General features: G+C 33.8%; 1 protein-coding gene across 1 annotated transcript in view; it reads left to right on the top strand.

Moving 5' to 3' along the window:
* The window catches only part of Unc13c (unc-13 homolog C), a 613,741-nt gene that overhangs the window by 485,706 nt on the left and 106,527 nt on the right, over positions 1 to 21,508 (top strand). The window contains 2 exon segments of the mRNA XM_047537684.1: positions 5,923 to 6,000; positions 10,507 to 10,584. Of these exon segments, the coding sequence (XP_047393640.1) occupies positions 5,923 to 6,000; positions 10,507 to 10,584 (156 nt within the window).

The following is a 21,508-nucleotide window of genomic DNA, read 5'->3' as shown; positions in this document are numbered from 1 at the left end:
GCAGGTTTGGGTCTGAACCTGTCCTTGAGGTTAGAAATAAGCTTATCTTTTTAAAAAGTTTAACCTGATTCTCTCACAGATAATTAGGAAGGATGTCTTGCAGGAGATACTATCTTTATTAACTGTGATAAGACAGATTTATGTTAAGATAATAATTAAATCCAGAAATTCTGTAGTTTAACACAACAAAGATTTAATTCTCAGTCATAAAACATCAAACATTTTTTGGATGACCCTGTAAGGGAGATCTTCATCAATCTTTGACAAAAGGAGTTTAGCCCAAGAAGTCCCCACAAAGAGAAAGCATGGGGTAAGTCTAGCCCAGAAGGTTCACAAAATAATGTGGGAGAATTAGGTCCAAATTATAAAGATCCTCAAAGAACAGGCTAAAAGGATAGCCAGCAGAAAATGAGCAGCCATGAAGATTTTTAAGCAAACTGTCAGCCTAAACTCTGTTACAATATTTTTTGCCATGAAATATGTTAAACTCAAATCCTTGTACCTGTTAATTAGGAAGACTTAAGTAACCTTCTGCTTTTTAAGATAATAGCTAAAAACCATTTATTTGGATCATTCCTAGAGAGGACTATCTTGGTATTAGATGATTACAGTCCCCCCAAACAGAGTAAAATCTACATTGGAATTATTCTAAACATTATGTCTTTTTTTGACTAACAGCTGAATGTTGGGTAAATACCAAAAAAAGAACAAAACAAGGTCATTAGGAATATAGTGTTTGAGAAAGTATGGTATACGCTATTCTTGGAACTCTGTAGAACCTGTAGCAGAAGCAGGATTATATGAGAATTCAAAACTCTGAGTGCATATATTTAGTAACATACCATTGTAGTTGTACACATCAGATAAGTAAGTTCAGTTGACAATTCATCATCAGAGGAGCCTGGCAGCAGGGGACATGAAAGTACTGTGAGAAAGGAGGAATGCTAACCAGACCAGGGCCCTAGGCTCCAACCCACTCTATCCTGAATAACTCTGAACTTTCTAAAACTGCCAGGCTGAGCCCAACCCAGCAGTGTTGAGACTTCTGGGTGTATAACTAAGTGGACCCAGCAAAATACCAAGGGGTGGGAGGGTACAGACACATCACATTAGAGTCACACTCAGGAAACATTCACCGAAGCAAGAAGAAAAGACTTAAGTTCCATGTATGTGCCACTGAGAAAATGTGTGCTTTTGGGCACAATAAAAAATTCAATTAAGTAAAACATTTTTAATTTATAAGAATTCAACAATATCTAATCATTAACACAGATAAATAATGTAATAATGAAAAACACTTCCTCAGAAAGGAATTGGTGATTTGCATTGAAATAGAAATTCTATTTTGTGAGAATGATTTTATTAAATCATGTCAGTATTTTTTTAAACTCTCACAGTATCTGAAAATGCAAAATATATTAAAAAGAAAAATTCTTAAACAAATGAAAGAATACCTAAACATCATTCAGATTCTTTTTTACCAATGTGAGCCTTTTTATCTATAATTTGTATTTATGTAAAAAATCAGAAAAAATGAAAGTTCGTGATTAATATTATTTGCTATTTTATAACTGCAGACTATTGGAGTTTTTACTTTATTTTTTTCTAATTCCATCAGATGTGACTATTAGTCTTGAAAACTCTACCCTCTTAGGATTCCAATCATATTAAAATACACTGAAAGTGCATTCATTCTCTTCTTGGGATTTATACTGATTTAAACCATTTGCTAGAAATTAGACATAGTAATGATATCTGCAGACATTTTAGAAGATTTAGCACTCAAAAATGGGACTTACAGGGATGATTTGTTCTTCTAAAGAGTACATAAGGCTGAGTAAGATACCAAACAAGATGCTACCAATTTCATAGAAGGGACATTCAGAAGCTGTGCTGAGTCACAAAGTGGGTGGCTACTCCCACGACTATGTTGCTGCTCCTGACCAAGTATGGGGAGTTTAATTTTAAAAGGCAAAATTAGATAATGATACCATTAACATTACTTAAAAACAATACGTATTAACTGAGTGTCCTGGATATAAATCTTTCTGTTTTCCAGGTGAAGATACTATGGTGAACAAAGCACATAAATTCCTATTCCTGGTTTTCTATAACCCTAATACTAATTTAAAAAATAATAATTTATTAAGTCTGTAAAATACTAATCATTGTATATATGGTGTCCCTCTTACTTCACAAAACAACCCTGGAAAACGGGTACTATTATCTTCCCTAATGTTTCAAATGATGGCACAGGCTCCAAATATTTGAATTATTGAAACAAAGCACCCCCTAGAAATGATATGGATACCAATACTTTAAACCACCTAGCTGCATTCTCTCCTTATCCTGAAGCGATCAGAAGTCAATTGGTGAGTTGGAGAGGAGAATCTCACCATTTACTTTTACCCTGAAGGCCACACCTGGCCATCTGTGGTGGAAGAAGTGGGGTGCCCTATTACATCTTGGATATGTTAACAGACAGGACATAAAGCATCCAAATTACGTTTCTGCTATTGGTGAATTGATGTGGCAGTCTTCCTGTCCTCCTTGCATTGATCTAATAGCATATTGTTATATGCATAAAATATGAATGAAAGATGCATTTTGAACCAGAATTCTTAACTTACTGATAAGAGTAATGCAATAGATGGAACTACTGGAGTGCTAACAGGATACTCAGCCCACTACTCCTAGTATGGTAGTATTAGTTCCGAAAATCACAGTGCCTTTGTCTGAGTAATTGATGGCTATCCCACCCAGAGCTACACCAGTAGTTGCATGTCAGATCAGAACTGATTGAGGCTGGGGAATATTTTAGTGACCCTGTGTGATCCTTTAAAGGCAGCAGAATCACTCCCTTCACTGCTACCATCCTATTAGAATTTCATCATTTTCAATCTGAAACTCTTTGAATAGCAAATTTTTTTCTGCATCCATTAAAGAACCCTCTACTACTCATGATTATTTCTTCATATAAACTGTATTTTATTATGGAACAAGATGCAAACCCACGAGGCTGTGTGTGGTCTCTCTGCACTGTTCTTACTTCTATAGTCCAGCAGTCCACCAAAAATAATCATGACCTAGGATCATATACAGACAGGTCTTACTAAGGGTCCCTTCCATCGAGTTCTCTCTGAATAGTTACCCTGCCTTGCCATGTATTAGTTAGGACAGTAGTCTCAAACTAACATGCTCAGAATCACCTGGAAGTTTGTTTAAGACCCAGACTACAGGGGCTCAACTCCAAATTTGCTGACTCTGTAGATCTGGGATGGGACCAGAGAAAATGTATTTCTGTTTCCAGGTGATGACTATGGTGCTGCTGATCCCAGAGCTGCACTCTGAGAACCAAGGAATTAAGAGGCATTTCCTACATATTTGTATTAGGAGACAACTGTCTGGTTGTGATTTTATTTCACTGAAAAAATTAAAATGAAATTGAAGTTGTCTCTAAAATGTGCACTGCACATTTTCATTCAAGTATACTTTGCATATTAGTAAGGAACACCTAGGGACTATTACAGCAGTGTAACTGCAACTCTGCAGGCACATGGTCTTAAACTATATTCTACAAGACTGTGCACTTTTCTTTACCTCCATTCTATCCTGGCTTATTACCACTGGCATTTTTCGGCTAGTGAAAGTGAGATCCCAGGATTGTTTGTTTCCAAGCATAAATTCAAGGGACTAGGAATTTTCTATGAAGTAAAGGAAAGTGGTAGAACATGTGGAATTCACTGAGAATGATTATAAATCAGGTCTAGATTCTCCTTTCTTCTCCAGAAAAACTTTTAAAAAAATAAACAAACACTAACTTTTCAGCAAGTCACCCAGCAGATGTCTAAACAACACTGGATTTTAAAGGATTTTTGGGCATTCCAAACTTTATCCTGAGCAAGTTATAATGTCTGACTTGCAACAAGCTCCTGAAGTCAGGAATATGACTTATGTTTGTTTTTGTAATATGGTGAAATGATTCCTACAGTTGACACTGTCATTAAGAAACTGTAACTTGAGAGTAATGTTCATATGTACAAAGGAATGAATACTGTTTAAGAAAGCCCATAGTAGTTCAACATTATGTCTAAAGTAAAATTTGAAGATATGTGTTTAGAAGATGTTTCAATCTGATCAACCATCTGTTTTTCCAAATATGTTGGTCTGTTACTTGATAAGCTCTTATATTTCTCAAGACCAACTTCCTATTTAAATTGATGCATATTGTCACATTACCACATACTTCTAGAAAATATCAATTTTCTGTCTAAATATTGCCCCAATTCCAGGTTTTCATTGTGATTTTAAAAGCCTATAAACAGACTCATAGTCACATTTGATACATTCATTTGGTTTATAGAGTAAACATTTTTCCATTAGCTTAACTTTGGAATATCTCTCAGTTGATTTTGAATTCAAAAAAATGAAAAATACCCTAGACATTATATATTGTTCAAAAAGGGAAATAAAAATGTTTATTTATTATTTATTTTATTTATAAATATCTTCCTTATAAAAAGAGATGCCATGTTTCTACTGTTATTTTTGCTTTATCTTTTCCAAGAAAATCACATCCACATTTGGCTTATGAAGCTTCAAGCTATGTGTTAAAGCAGTAGGATCCAAACTCATTGATACATCTTTCCATAAATGCAATAAAATTTGATGAACATAGTTTGTTCATTTTTATCTGTTTTGCATGATTAATGAAAGCAGAGGGCATCCTTAAGCTCAGAAATAGTTATAAATAACATAGTAAGTGTGTTGGTCAGCTTTTTGTCACTGTGACCAAAATACCTGACAAAAACAACTTAAAGGAGGTACAGTTTATTTTGGCTTACGGTTTCTGAGATTTCAATTCATGGTCAGATGGCTCCATTGTTTTAGGTCTAAGGGTGAGATAGCACATCATGGTGGAAGGGCGTGGCAAAGCAAAGCTTCTTAACTCAGACCAGCCAAGAAGCAGAAAGAGAGACAGAGAGATGGAGAGACAGAAAGAAGGGAAGTAAACAGGAGGCTCTAACAGGAAATACCCTTCCCTGTCACAACCCCAGTGACCTACTTCCTTAACCAGGTCCTACCTCCTACAGTTTCCACTACCTCTCAGTAGTCCATTCATCTGTCAGTGGTTTAATCTCCTGATGAGGTTAGTGCCCTCATGATCAAATTGCTTCCCCAAAACATTGCTGCATTGGAGACCAAGTTTTCAACACAAGAGCCTTTGGGGATGCTTCACATCCAAATTATAATGGTAAAAAGTGGTAAATGTACTGTGATATAGAGATAGTACAATATAACATAAGCTAAAATTTAGGTTTTAAGGAATGGTTTTTGGTAGCTCTCAGTATGATTAACTATCACTGAAATAGTCACCACTAAGTAATGTGTATAGGAACACTCTGACCTCACTTACATAAATCAGATATTTAGAAACAATGGAGAAAGTTGATAAAATGACCACCATAAATAATTTTGGCATGATAGGTATAGGCTGGGATAAGAAGTTAGTAACTAGAAGCCATGAAAGATAATACAGAGCATAAGGTATCTATTCAAAAATGGAAAGGGGGAGCATTAGAGATCATGACATAATAAGTATGCGAGCATAGTGGAGACTGCCACAGATGGTCAATGTATCTTCTGAGTAAAGTTAGGAAATAAAGCATTTTGCAATGGAGCAAATTATATTAAAATAGGATGGATTCATGTGGAATCTTTCAAATGTACTCAGAACTATGACAAATTATCACATAAACGATAGTTTCAATAAGTTCTTCTTTTGATAAGGATGTAGATTTAATCACTGTCGCTGGCTCCCTTTCACCTGAAGACACTTAAGTTTGACCTTGCATTAGCCTGCATAGTACATGTAAAACTGCATACTTGCCTGGATAAATTTCATAGTGTTTTTCTTTCTAGACTATCAATAAAGTTCTTGTCCAGTATGCGGCAATTGTATCAAGTGATTTCAGTTCATATTGTGATAAGGAAAATGTGGTAAGTAAAACTGTTTTCATTTTCAAGTATCTCTTATTGAGATTTACTTCATCCAGTCTTAAGGAAGCAAAAGAAATGATTTATTTCTGTTTTCATACTGGACAAAAGAAATGGAAATCCCAAGAAATTGTTTGAAAACATCTCTAGTAGTCTCAAACTGGTTTCAATACAGGGTTCACAGGAAGGTTAAAAGTGTCTCAGCATTAATTCCCTTGGGTTTTTCCATGTTGATAAAAAGCAAGATGAGCATATATCATTGAAAACTCACATACTGTATGAACAATGGAATCTGAGAATTAGGAAATTAAAATTAGAAAAGTATTGACATCAACTAGCTTCACTTTAACACCAACACTAAAATAAGTATAATTTGATCTTTACAAATTTCAAGTAAATTGAGAAGAATGGTTAATTTATGGAGTGGTAAATTATTTTGATAATTGAGGAAATATTTATAAAATCCAAACCATTATCCCAACTTTCTCAAGAAAATGTATAAAGAGAAGCAAGATAAACTGGTTATTTGGAATATCATCAGTGCTGTTTTATGATGAAAGGTGAAAGGCTCCTTATTTACTGTTTGTATTATTAGGAGACATATATTGACAGCACAGTAAGAATTTTCAAAAAAAAAAAAAGTAGCATTGAAAAAAAGTGGTTAAGAAATGAGGACAGGATTTTTAAGTTAATTCTTTAAGAGTTTTTTCTTTTCTTTTCTTTTCTTTTTGAGGGGAAAATAACAAGGAATTTTTTCCCCTCAAAAAATTAGCCCTTGCTATCAGAAAAATTTAAAAGAGAATTCTAAGAAAGCTGCTAGTCTGCTGAAAGCCCATTGACTTCTTACTGACAGCTCATTAAGTCAGTCCTGATGGTTCTTGAGGGTTCCAGAAGATGCCTCTTTCCCTTAAATTAATATGCTGTCCAAAAATTTTATTATAACTCCCAGATATCTCAGTAGTGATTTCTAATTGATACTATGAATATTCTAAAGGTAAGATAGAGTATTATTTATGGGAAGAATGTGCTTCTAATTAAAGGATAGATGATAATGCATATCTAAATAAAGTATTACATTAAAATTTTAAACAATGCCTTATAATATCAAAAAGATTCTGTTCGTATTAAGATAGCAAAATGAAGATTCCAAAAGCGGTTGTGAAATACTAAAGTTAATTCCCTTCTTTCACAAAGGAAAATTCACTTTTAAAGCTCCTATAGACTTTCACCTGATGTGTTATAGCACTCTATACTACATTTTATATTAAAAACCATAAGATAAATATTATGAATTAGTATTTATTGTATTATTCTATGTAATTTTTCTATGTATTTCATACTTTTCAAAATAATTTTATATAGTAAAATAAGAAAGAAAAGAAAAAAGGAAAAAAATAAAGTTCTTGCAAATATTCTAGCTCAGGAACATCTTCCTCAGTTTTTCTTCCCTACTTACTGATATCTTCACCAGTCTTATACATGATTGCTTAAATACACACAATCATTTTAACATTTTCATGAGTACATTATAATTATGCATAATAATGGGATTCTTTATGCCATATTTGTCCATTTACATAATTTGATCAATCTCATTTCTAGAACCTTCTCTTTCCCTCTGTCCTCTCTCCTCCAATCCTCTTGCTCTATGCTACTAATGTTTCTGTTATTATTAGTATTATTTTAACTTTTATAAAGAATATAATGTGTTACTTGATTTATGCTTTCACTTGAGACAAATGGAGTGCTTTTGTATATTTGCATGAATACCTGTAGCTATTATTATAAATTTATTTTCATATTAACACCATTGAAATTTATTGTACATTTCTCTGTATATTTATGGTAATATAGCAGTTTATCTGCAAATTGAGCTAGAAATTTTTGAGGTTAGACATCATTAAATATCTTAAAGATAGCATCATACATTTGATTTGTTAGGGGTCAAAATTAAAGACTACAGTTAAACAAAATGTCTATGTCAGAATAAGTATTGTCCCACTGTGACACTTTAAATTGCAAAGGGGTCAAAACACTTTTATCTTTTTTATTCCATATTCCAAAAATATCAAAGCATCATTATCAAAATCATAATTGCTTTATTTTTGATAATTTTAAAAATTATTTTCAACTCAGAAATACTTCTCCCATTTTGAAATGGCCCCAGATTAAACAAAACTAATTTTTGTATTCATCATATTTCAGTTTCCTAACTGTTCTAGATTAAGATCAAATGAAATGTATTATATTTTTAAAGGGAAAGTCAAAATGCACAAATAAAAGGATACAATTTGACTTCAAAAATAGGCTATTTTATCTTACTAAACTCCTCAACAAGCAATACCCCTAAATTAGGTTAACATTCTTTTTTTTTATTTACTATGATGTGTTTAAACTAAAAGCCATTTCATGATTACATTTAAGTTAGATTTGTGTGATCTACTTCTCATTAGTTATTTGATGAGTTGATTTCATATACTGACATAATGAAAGTGAACTTTGGGTATATCAAAGCCAGGAAAAGCTTACTAAAAGAGGAGAATTTCATATTTATTTTTTTCTCCTTCTGGATAACTCCTATTTTTTTTTCTTGATGGCAATCCATGGGGTCAGTAGCAATCCATGCCACGTGAGCCCAACCATCATTTTTATTTTGTTTTTAATAGCTTGGAAATGATCATGTTCAAAAGGCTTGTTGGTTAGTCTTTATTTATAAGCTGGCACTAGGATACTGTTATGTGTGCTAACAAAGATAGGCTTGAATGGTAATATCAAATAACCACATGAGAGTCCAGTTTACTCAGACCAATGGAAAGCAAGTGATTAAATCCTTCACCCATGCCAAGGGTTCTCATTATAAGCCATAGTCTTACTTCGACCTTGGATTTCTTTCTGGTAGGATTACCAAATTTATGCCAAATCTTCTCCTTCTGCAATAAGAATTATCACAATGACCCTATTTCCTAGTGGAAGAAAATAGCATACTGGCTCATTGTGTAGACATCAGGGCAAGATGCTGAATTCCCTGAAAATTTGGAAATTTCCATACCTGCTATGGAAAGGAGTGAGCCTAGATAAAGTAGTTCTGATCCTGCCTGGGGTCAGAATCATTTATGGAACATTCTAATTCAGCTTACTGGAATCTATGAGAGATAAATTTCAGTTATCTGTGCTAAAAACAATTAGTATTTAAGTGACTAGAATCAAGGGAACAGAATAGAAGTTTAAAATTGTTTTCATAAATCAAAGTTAAGATGTGGTCACTTTAAAAAAAAAGTCAGGTAGAAAATTTTTCAAAGGTTAGTAATGTGGTTAAGGCAATAATAAAATCTTTCCAACTGATTAGAGCTAGTACCTCTCTGACATCCTGTGAGTCCTTTGCTTGACTCTCTGATTCATTATTGGCTCATTTCCCAGTAACTTGAAAGATATATCCATTTTCCTTTCTTTGTTGTCTCCTCCTCTGATATACTGGCTCTTTAGAATTGATATGCAGGAAATGTTAAATGATTCTGTAGCTATTCCAAATTTTATTTTCCAATTAGAAATTAATTTTTACTCTTCTAAGATCACATCTAGTCCTGTCATAAAGTTTCACATCTTTTTTATTGTTATATCTCTGAATCTTTGGAAACAAAATCAATGTTTTTGAAGCATATATTATGCATAAAGTATTGTGCAATTGTCTGCAAGTAAGAAAAATTTAAAAATACACAATTCAGCAAGTACAGTGTGTTTAAGGTTAGCTGGTGAGAGGCAACATAAATAAAAAGTAATATAAAGCAAATGCCAAAAGAGTAATAAAAAAGATCAAATCTAGAAAAGAAATCTCTAACCCAATTAGATATGATTCAAATAGGCAAAGAGGAAAATGCAAAGGGAAACACAGATCAGAGTCAGGTCACAAGGGGACCTGAATATTAGCATGTGGACCTTATCAGTAGCAAGGGAAATCCATTTAAAGTGTTTTTACTTTCCTAAAAATTTTCTTGGATTTAAAAATTTCAGGGCTGGGGTTGTACCTCAGTTGCCTAGCATGTGTGAGGCACTGAGTTGGATTCTCAGTATCCCCAGATAAATAAATAAATAAATAAATGTTCATTAGTCCATCAATAACTATACATCTAGATATAAATTTTCAGATGGTGCTTGGTCTTTAAACAGTGAAATTCAGAATTTAATCTGTTTTTCCCAAAACAAAAATTCGAAAACAATGTAGTTAATTTCTAAGCATGAAATGCCACTATATTGAGGACAAAAGAACTCTAGTAGCAAGTCTCCAATGGTTTATTGTGTAGTACGTTATTAAATGTCATTTCCAAAAATTATCATTATATTTTTTCCTTTTCCATCCTTTGCTGTTAACCATATTTTGAAGTTTTTGTATTTGCCAAATATAATAGGACAGCACTGAAAGCTATATACTGCCACCTTTAAGGTAAACTCATTCTATATATATATATATATATATGATATTCACGATACTCTTTCTATTTTCTTTATTTAAAGCCCTGTATCTTGATGAACAATATTCAACAATTACGAGTCCAGCTGGAAAAAATGTTTGAATCTATGGGAGGGAAAGAGGTAAGTGTGTTTTTACTCCTGCATTTGCCAAATTAGAGATCATTAGCAGCATATCTCCTAAATCAAGTTTTTATATGGTTTATCAAAGAACATAAAGTGATGATAATCTACAATTCCATTAACAATCAAGGCAATTTTTACTAAAGTACTCTGTTGTAGGTAAAGATAAGTATGAATGGAAGAAGGGAGAGAGCCTTTTGTCTTGTATATATATAGTCATATATACACACATATATCCATATATGCTAATGATCTGTAAAGCAGCACAAATAATAGATTTTTATTGTATTTTACAATGTCAGTTTAATATTGATGTTTGTTATGAAATACACATTGTGGCATGAATACACATTGTGGTTCTGGATACATCAGTAGTTTATTTTTCACATGGAAAAAGCTATGTCAAAATGTGTTGTGTGTTGTGTCTGTAATGTGTCATGTCTCTGTCCAACATCTTTGGCTTCCAATTCCATGAACAGAAGAAGGAAGGAGAGAGATTCTTTTATGAGGTTTGTGATAGTAAGCATCTTATCCTTTACCTGGCTGTTTCTCCGTCACTACACTGAAGGGCCATTGCACTTCCTACTTAATTCTCATTTGCTTATTTGGATCAGGCAGAGTGAAACAGCTGTGCACTTGCCTCTTCGTGCCTGGCAGTCTTATCTTTTTTATGTTTATTTGTTTTTTGTTCACAAACATTTGAGTGTCTGAAGATTGAGAAATGGAGAAGGTACTGAGAGGAAGAGTCCTGAAGCAGGGTTTCTCACTCACTGTCCCCTCCCGACAATGAAACAATCCTGAGAGAACAATCCCAAGAACAACTCGTTTTGAGTGTATGGATATTTCTGTTCAAAGTTAGTTTACATAATCTATGGTAAAATGTATGAGACATATATGTAAGGCTCTGTTGAAGTTCAAAGCAAATATCCCTTTTATTTCTAAATCTGTGATTTTGGAAATGCTTTTTTATGATGGGGCTTCTTTGTGTACAAAGTTGCTTTTAACCCTAAGGAGATACTTACACAAACCTCTCATTCAACTATGTCTGTTTCATTTTCAGTCTCTTAAAAGAAATGAAGTTGCTACTTAACATCCTACAAATGAGAAGCACCAGAATACATATGTGATGGTGCAAAACTTTAACATGAACTTTTATGAGCTGTGCTTCCCTTGCAGTCTCAGTTTAATTTGTATAAAATAAGGCTTAATTCCCCAAAGTGTTTTAATGCCTATTGCAAGGTTCGAGGGCATCAATCTCATTTCAGAATTCTTGTGCTGAATTGGGTGAGCACAAGCACTTAAGGATCATAACTTAAGATCCTTTTTTAAATTTTAGTGATGCTTTTATATTCAGACTTCCAAGTCCATTTACAAATTTGAAAAGTAGTAAAGAAATTGCTGATTTCTTGTGGGAAATACTAACTCCTTTTTGTTAATTTTAAAGACTAGGAATCATTTAAGAATGAAATTATATTTAAAAATATCATATTTCCAGAAATTTCTCCTCATGCTACTATTTCATTATTATTCTGTTTGTGAGCTCTGATATAACTAATATAGTGCTGAGCTGAATATTAACCAGACAAATCAGAAAAGACAGACCAAACAGATTAATCAAGCCTATACTTAAAAGAAACTGTTTGGGCTAAGCCATCTGCTAAACAAGTTGTACGGTGGCTCATTTGCCAGTTAAAAATGGATTCTTAAATTTCACAGAAAATTACCAGTTTGAAATGTACAAGTTTCATACTATAAATTTAATTTCAAATAACTTACTAATGTACAGAACTCTTCTTTTTACTGGAGAAAATAAGGAAGACAGAAATGCTGAGTGTGGTGAATTCTCCTTTTATAACCATGCAATATCTATTTATTAAACTTCTCATACATAATTTAAATGGAAATTTTAACTTAATAAATGAAATGAATATCTAGCATCTAACTATATAATCTCTTGGATGGATAGCATTGACCTTAGTCCCCTTCATCTCTTGCATTTAAATACTTTTCCTTCCTTTTCTCACCATATCTGTATCCTCCTGTATGTTCTCCTCTGTCTTTGTCTCTGTCTCTCCATGCATAGTTCCTTTTTACTCATTTTCTTCCATTTTCAACTTTTGTCTTTTTTGCTTAGAAAAAGTTTTAAGCAGGCTCAATCTGCATTGATGAAGCATCAGAAGAAAACAAGACCTGAACCCAAGTCTGAATGTGACATAAAACCTTCCGGGCAGAAATAAATAATTAATACATTAGGGTCATTTGTTGCTACACCCACTTTCCCCCTGGGCAATGAATCTCAAAGTAACAGGCAGATTCATTACAATACCCTTACCTGAATATACTAGCATCTAAATGAATTTTTTAATGTGAGGATTTTAAAAAGATGAAAAATTTTTTTAGGAATGACAGGATTCACTCTTCAATATGAGAAGTATAAATGGCACTTGATACAGATGTTCAATGACCTTTAAAGGTTAAAAATGTGGACTAATGCTAATTCCCAGATTTTTCCTCACAATGAAACTGATTACAAACCCTAAGGCAAACTTTCCACACCAGACCTTATTCTTCTTTTAGGAGTTTATTATTTTGTCCCATACCATCTGTGCTGTGATATGCAATTCTTGCTACAAAAATCTAATGAGCAAATGTATGTTAGTGCATTCGCTCCAAATATTTTTAATGCCATGTGTTTCTTAATTGGCTTCTAACAACACTGTTGCTTGCCTCTTGTATTCTGCAAAGTGCTGCCGCTTGCAGGCATGGTTGCATGATGCTGCAGCTCTCTGCTGCTTTAACCTGATCACTGCGTGAGGGCAGGTGCTCTTTCTTTTCAGGATTAACCTCTTTTCTCTCTAGAAACAGGATTATTTTAAATGATTTTGTAGTGGAAAACTCCACTCTGTGTGGAGTCTAGGATGGAAACATTGTTGAACACTAAGACTGTCTTGGGATTATGTTGTTCATGATGGCTTCAAAAGTAATCACTTGAGCTGCTTCATTAACGAGTACACACACGATGTCCCAAAGGCTATGTCAACAGAGTTCTTTTCCAGTACCCTGTTTAAGAAGAAAATCAAAAACGAAAAGCAAGCCACTAAAGTTCTTCTCCTAGAAAGTGACTTTCTCTGTGTACAAATTAAGAGTATGTTTTACCATCACAACTGTGATTTCTCTAGGGAACACTGTATAAATTTTGCAAACCACGCAGAAAAAGTAACCTTTAAGAATGAAGTCATAAAGCACATCAGGTGGTTTTGTTTTTATGTTCATATAGTTTAGGAATCACTATATTAAAATAAAATAGCCATCCCAAGTTATGAACTGACTTCATTTAGATGTTAATCATTTACACCCCTATCCCCATAATTACCTATCACTTCATCACACAACAACAGAAAATATCATTATCAGGATGCCACATGGTAATTGTCATTCACTGGTGAATGTTTATTTTATTATCCTGTAACAGCTTAAATAGCTCAAAAATAAAACTTTTTTTGCTTTTATTATTTTAACAGCTTAATTATTTCATGAATATAATTCAGCATATATCCATTGGAAATACTTGGTCTGTATTTATTTGGTTACAGAAACATGTGGTTACAGCCCATGAGAAGGACTTATTAATGTTTCCTTCATCTACAATCTAATTTGTACAATACGTGACAAAGAAAATGAAATAATTAAAAATTTAATTTCTCTTCAGGAAGTAATAAATATTGGTTATAAAACTCTGTAAAATGGTAATTTAGAAGAGTTCTGACTACATGTAAGTAAAAGGTGAATTACTTCTTTGCCTTATTGTGTTGGTATAGTCATTTCAAACAGAAGACTCTGTAGTTTTCCATTGAACTGATAACGCTTGACACGCCCTCAAACTCTGGAAGTTAGCCATAATTAAGATGTTTAGGGAGATATAGGATTGGTTTGTTCAGTTCTCTCATTCTTCTGACCACAAAGAAGACAAAGTCAGCACAATAGTAGTGCTATCTTTATTGATATGTCTCAAAAATGATTCAACATTCTGACTCATCTCATGTTGGTAAACATTTATTTAAGAGTGACTTCTATATATATCCAAGCTGAATAGGGCCAAGAAATCTGTGGCATAACCCCCTTATCCTAACATGTGTACATTTTTGGGGTGGGGGGGCTACCAGGTATTGAACCCAAAAGTGCTTACACTGAGCCACAGCTCCAGCCCTATTTTTTTGTATTTTTGCTTAGAGGCAGGGTTTCACTGAGCTGTTTAGTACCCTGTTTTTGCTGAGGCCAGCTTTGAACTTGCCATCCTCCTGCCTCAGCCTCCCAAGCCGCTGGAATTACAGGTGTGCACTACTGTACCAGGTTTATCATATTTAAATTTAATGATGAACTTAAAGTGCCAATTAGAAATTGCATTTGACTGCCCAAAAGAGTATATGTGCATGTAGCTCACTGAAATTCATTGCAGAACCTCTTGGTAAAATGGACTTGGTCATTAGACCAGAGAGGAAAGAAACTTATCTCTGTCATTTTCTACCTGGCACTACCCTCTCATTATGTGACAATGGGTTTAAAGATCACTGCTTTAAGGGAAATAATCCTCCATGCCAGTAGTTGCTGAATTTCAACATGCATAAGAACTACATTGCAACTATAAAATAAATTTTAAAATAAATCATACAGTCTCAACATAATTTAATAGTTAAATTAAAAAAAGACAATATCAACTAATTGCATTATTTTACTTTCAGTTCTAATACCTTCAGGGTATTAATTCAGTAGGTCAAGAGTGGGACCCCATGATTTTTTATTTATGATAAATTCCCAGGAGATACTGGTGCTACTGGGCTAGAGACTACATTTTGAGAATCACTGTTCTATGGTTTTAAGATAATTAGAAAACAGCACAGAATACCCCTTTTTCTTATTGGTCCTCTACTCTTACCAGCCTACTTTCTGGTTGGACTTATTAATATTTCCTTCATCTGTAATCTAATTTGTACAATATATTGAATCTTAATTTGATGTGTTTGAATGGTCATTGGGACAGCAAATGATATCATGGACAAATATTTATATTAAAGAATAGGAAACTCCAAAATACAGGTGACCAGTATGCAGTCATATAGAAAAGTCCAGCACTTTTCAAAAATGTTCTGGACTTTATGCTTACATTTTGTGTATAATCTTTAAAAAGTGGTTATATAGATTTAAACTTAATGTTCAGGTTTCTGATCTAACTCAACTTCTCCCCCCAAGGTACACAGAGATAAATTTAGTATTAAACAAATTAATGAGGATTGATTGGCTGTTTTATCTTTTTTAGCAACTATAAAATAAATTTTAAAATAAATCATACAGTCTATGTTAGACATAGTTAAATTAAAAAAAGACAATATCAACTAATTGCATTATTTTACTTTCAGTTCTAAAATTGTTTCTTAAAGCAATTTAAAAACTTTGTAAATGGCAATGTTTAAGTACCAATTGTTATCTACTTGTATTGTATTTTTAGGATAGGAATGGGAGTAGGAAATACCATTAAAAAGATGTTTTTGGCCTCAAGGAATTACAAGGAGTAAGATCTTGTAAACAATTAGAGCAGAGATACCTTTCAGCTTTTAATGAAAGAGATATCCAGAATCCTGATGTCTCGTGTCTATCTGAACCATTTCAAACATTTCTTCCCCTTCAGGCTAAATGCTTTATAGAGGCCAGAACAGGTGGAATATGAAAACAGAATTTAGACCTTCATTTGTCATTCAACAAATATTTATTTGCTGAGCACCTATTACATGCTGTAAATTTTACTAGGCACTAGAGATACAATAATTAGTAAGATGCACTACTCGACCCCCCCCCCAAAAAAAAAAAAAAAAAGAAAACCTTGAACTGTGTTAGGAGACTCCAAATGATTAAAGAGATAAGATTCATGAGAGAAAAATAACAATCTTTTTAAATTTGAAAATATTCTTTAAATGAAAGTTGTAATTGTTACACCTTAATCTGCAATAATCCAAATACACTCAATCTCTGGATTCTCCTTGTGTAAATAAAGCTCAAAGGTAAGATTTCATCTGACTATATTTTTAATTCAGTAAAAGCAACTATTTATTTTTTCATTCTATAGTACTAGATAACAAGGAGAATTGAATGTTTGAAGTGCTAGCCATTTATTTTCAGCATGTAGTAATTGCTTGGTTTTTTCTCTCCCTAACCATCTCTGCAATTAGAGTTAACAAATTGGATTTAATAGAAAATTAAAAGAATAGAAGGACTAGAAGGGCAATCTGTATTGAGGCGATTTAATAAATATTATTAAGAATCCAGCAGTATTCCACATAAATTCTGGTTACAGCTTAGCTTGTGAAATTAAGGAAAGAAGCTACCAAGGTGGTTGAGAGGTTTCTGGACTAGCAATCCATGTCAAAATGAAAAAGAGGTCCCAGCAGGTGCTGCTTGTTAACCTTGTTCCCTAGAGCATTACAGAGATCAGAGGGTCACTCACATACTGCCAAGTATCCTTTTAGAATAACCTCTCTCTGAACCTTGAGAAAACTTAAGAACAGATACATGCACAGCCAGGAGGGAAAGAATAGTTTCACAATAACTGCCATCCTCTATAATAAGACAATGTCATTATTTTGTTGTGATCACTTTTAATTGCTTATACCTACCATAACAAACCATATTTCAATGTAGTCACTAGAAAACCTCCTTTTCCACTTTTCTTGCTTTTTGGCCTTTATTATTTTCATTTTTTTGATTGACACATAATGCACATATTTATGGGTTACTATGTGATGTTTCAATTCATGTATGCACTGTAATGATCAAATCAGGATAATTAGCATAGTTGTCACTTTTATCATTTCTGTTTTCTAAATTTTTTTAGTTGTCAATGCATCTTTTATTTTATTCATTTATTTATATGTGGTGCTGAGTATCAAACCCAGGGCCTCACACATGCCAGGCAACTGAGCCACAACCCCAGCCCTTTAATGCAGTCAAAAGTCTCTCTTCTAGCTATTTTGAGATACACAATGCATTACTGTTATATACACTGGCTGAGCTATAGAACTAGAACTTATGCCTCTTAAAAGTAACATTGTAGCCCTTAACCAGTCTGCCCCCTTTCCTTCTTCCTGCTACTCTAATCCTAACTTCTTAAACCCAGGTCATCCTCCCTCAACTCTTGCTTGAGAAGTCCTCAGAGTCCTCAGGCATCTCTCTGGTCTTGTTTTTTATTGTAGTTGTTGTTTTGTAGTGGGGATTAACCCAGGAGACTTTACCATTGTATCCCCAGTCATTTTTGTTTTTCTTGAGACAGGGTCTCTAACTAAATTGCTTAGGGCCTCACCAAATTGCTGAAACTAGCCTTGAACTTGGACTCCTCCTGTCTCGGACTCCTAGCTTCTAGGGTTATAGGCATACAGTGCCACACCTGGCTTGGCTTCTTCAGGCATCTCTTTCAAATGTCTCATTGAGGTGTTCCCATAACTTGATGTTCAACAGGTACTGATTTCAGTTCATTGAACATGTATTCACAGTGGTGAACAGTGATTCACTATGAATGCAGTCATGTGAAAAGCCAAAAGGGAAAGAGAGTGGGATGGGACAAGAAGGCAGTATTGAGAGGATAATGTTCTGACCATAGATTGTCTTATTTCCTCTATTCCCAACATATTCCTACTTTGTACAGTTGGACAGTTGGGCAGCCCAAATATGCAGCTAATAAGCTCCAGATTCCTTTACAATCAAGTTATTTCTCCTCTTGTTTTCTCCAATTTGGTTTAGAATATAGTTGCTTAAGGCAGAAATGTGAAAGTCATCTTTGATTTTGGTCTTCTTCCTTCATATTTATTTGGGTATCAAAAATGATTTATATTATCTCTGAAGCATTTTTTCCATTTGTCCTGGCCTTTTCACTTCCTGATTCATCTAGTCTATTAACAATTATCTCTTTTTAATGGATATCTTCAGAAGAGAGTTGCTTCAAAAAGTGGTACACTTCAATCTCCATTTTGCTCCCAAACCATGACACATTATGTAGGTGCTGGTTTTCCTCACTTCAAAAAGAAATAAGGTGCACTATGTTCTAAATTTCTGTAGTTAGAAGGACAAGAACCTTGTTAGCAATTCATAAAGTTAAGGGATGGTATACGATATAGGCGAGAAGGGAAGAAAATATTTAAATTAAGAGAAAAAAATGACATGTGACTCATGAGACTTGAAGATGTAATTTAAAGTAAAACTGTACAGAGAAACAGAAATATGAAAATCCAGACTTTGCTACATCTTCACTAACTCAAAACTACACTGAATGAATTTCAAAAGAAGAGGCATTCTATTTTTCCCTTCAATCCTGTAGGCTAAAGAAACTAACATATCTTAAAGGCATTTAATTGATTTGAAACACAATGACAGTTGAATTCACTGCATACTCTTTAAATAGGATGGGAGGCAGTTACTGATGTTCTTCCACTTTTTGAAACCGAGTTAGGAACATCAATTTATACACTGTAACTGATACTTCTAGCTTAACATTCTTGCACATCTAAATGGGATAGGAAATATGCCATAGTCTATTTCTGAAAAATGGTCATATAAGTTCCTGAAGAGAATCTCTCCAAAGGGAATTTTTTAAAAAGAAAAAAAAAAAAAAAAAACAGTAGCATCATTAGAGCTGGGGCACATTTGTCTGCAATAGAGAGGACCATGTGTTTTATTTCTGACAACACACTGCATTATTCAAGTGAGTACCATAGTTCTATAAAGTGATTTAGGGCATTCAGGGACTTTACCTAATGCTAGGCTCAGAAAGGAATTTTTCACTGTTTCTCAAATATATACTTTAGGTTTAACTGGGCCTTATAAGGTGAACAGATTCTAGTAAATGGAAAGTTTGGAGAAAATTGATCTCTTCAAAATAAACAGTAAGAACCCAGAGAAGATTGTGAGAAATGTCTTGCAACACTTCCCTGATTGAAAGCTAGCTTGAGGGATCAGCGAGTGCTAAGATCAGATTTAGATTTATTAAATAACTCTGGGAACAACAACATTTAGAGGGACGGAAGGGGAAAACAGGAAACAAGAGCACAACTTACTCAGAGATGATAGTAATACACTAGACCAGAAAAAGGAATACGGAAGTGAAAAGGATAGGAAAAATGGAGAAAACATTTAAGAGATATTTTCAATCATACTTGGTATCCAAGTATATATGGGAGGAAGAAGACAGAAGTAGAAGGAGGCTATAACCATCATATGTCACTAACTAAATCAGCAAAAACAAGAGGAGAAATAATAAAGGATGGCCAGGTATTAAGTTGTGTTTTTGATACATACTGATGTGACTGAGATTTGTGTGCACCATTGAAGTGCAAAAGTCTAATAGGTACTCGAACATAGACTTAATGCTCAGGCATTCTATTAAGGCTATGGATAATAAATCTGGGCATCATTAACGTGCAGGTATTTGATGCCATAGTCATGAATGTGATTGCTCAAAGAGAGAATCAGGATGAAAAGAAGACTGGAAAGGAAAAGTAATATGTCAGGGGAACACAGAGGACTTAAGTCAACGAAAGACACAAATCTTAGGTAGAGAAGCAAGAAAATAAGAGCTTGAGAAATTGAGTAAAGCACAGTGTGAGATAAGGCTGAGTAGGATAAATAAGGTCACTGCATTCGACAATTAAGAGATCATTAGTGACCTATATGTGACTGTATCAGTGGTATATCCACAGCAGAAGCCATATTGCAGAGGATTAATGAATATTTAAGAGAGAAGGATGCGGAGTCAACAAATTTTTCGCTTAATGTCTTAAGCAGTTTGAAGGTCAAGTTATTAGCTACATGTCAATGAGTGGGAAGTTCCAAATAAGTTGGGTATTCTTTCATTAATTGTTCAGTATTTATATTTTAACATAAATGGTTTTGCAACTTATTTATATGATGAGTCATCAATAAAAGTAACAAAGAGGGATTGAGGATGAAGAGAAAGGGATAATGGATAGAATGAAACCCAGAAGGAACCATGAGTTCAAGTTGAACATTTTTCTTAGAAATAAGACTTTCTTTTTCATAGAAATAGTGATGAAATTTGCATTTATTAAAGTATTTAATTTAAAAATATTAAAATATACAAAAATTTTGAGGAATTTAGTGCAAAAGAATTAGTCTTCAATGCAAAAAATTAAAGAATTTAAGTTCAAAATATTGAAAAGGGTGGACCCACCAGACTAATGTATAAACTTTAGGCCCATTTTCTGGGGAAATGAGGACAAGGAAGTAACCTTATTTCCTGATCTGCACTTTTTTAGATGAGCAGATAATAGCCTCCTAATACTGATGAGCTGAACACAAGGCAAGGCAGCAGCCTAGAAACCTAGAGGAAAGAAAGGAAATGAGATGGTAGTAAAAACGGTGGAGAAAAAATAAAACTCACACTAAAGATTTTTAACTTCTTCCATGCAGATTCTGTTTCATAAGAATTTGTATCATGGTATTTAAAGAGTCTCAATGCCACTTTGCAGCCCACTGCCAATAATTCTAGCAAGAGTTTAATGGTCAATTTAGTAATTACTATTTAAAGAAGATGACGAATGTATATTGTCTTTATATATATCCATAGGGAAACAATCTGTGCTGGGAAGGAGAACACACACACACACACACACACACACACACACACACAGACACAGAGTTGGTTTGGTAACCATGTTTTCTCAACCAAATAAATATCAGGGCATAATCTAACATGGTCTGGAAATAAGACAAATACTTGAAATCAACACTAACTTGGTAAGTCCAGAGCACAGTGTTGCCAGGGAATAAGTAATTTCAAAGGCAAAAGGATCCTGTTAATAGTTGATGTCAGGTTATCAGTCCCAGGAGAAGCAGCTTTTGGAGACTAGGACTGCTCCTGTCTGTC

This window comes from Sciurus carolinensis, chromosome 2 (assembly GCF_902686445.1).
Source record: "Sciurus carolinensis chromosome 2, mSciCar1.2, whole genome shotgun sequence".
NCBI lineage: Eukaryota > Metazoa > Chordata > Mammalia > Rodentia > Sciuridae > Sciurus > Sciurus carolinensis.
Note: the sequence above shows the minus strand (reverse complement) of the source record. Positions and strands in the feature narration are given on the sequence as shown.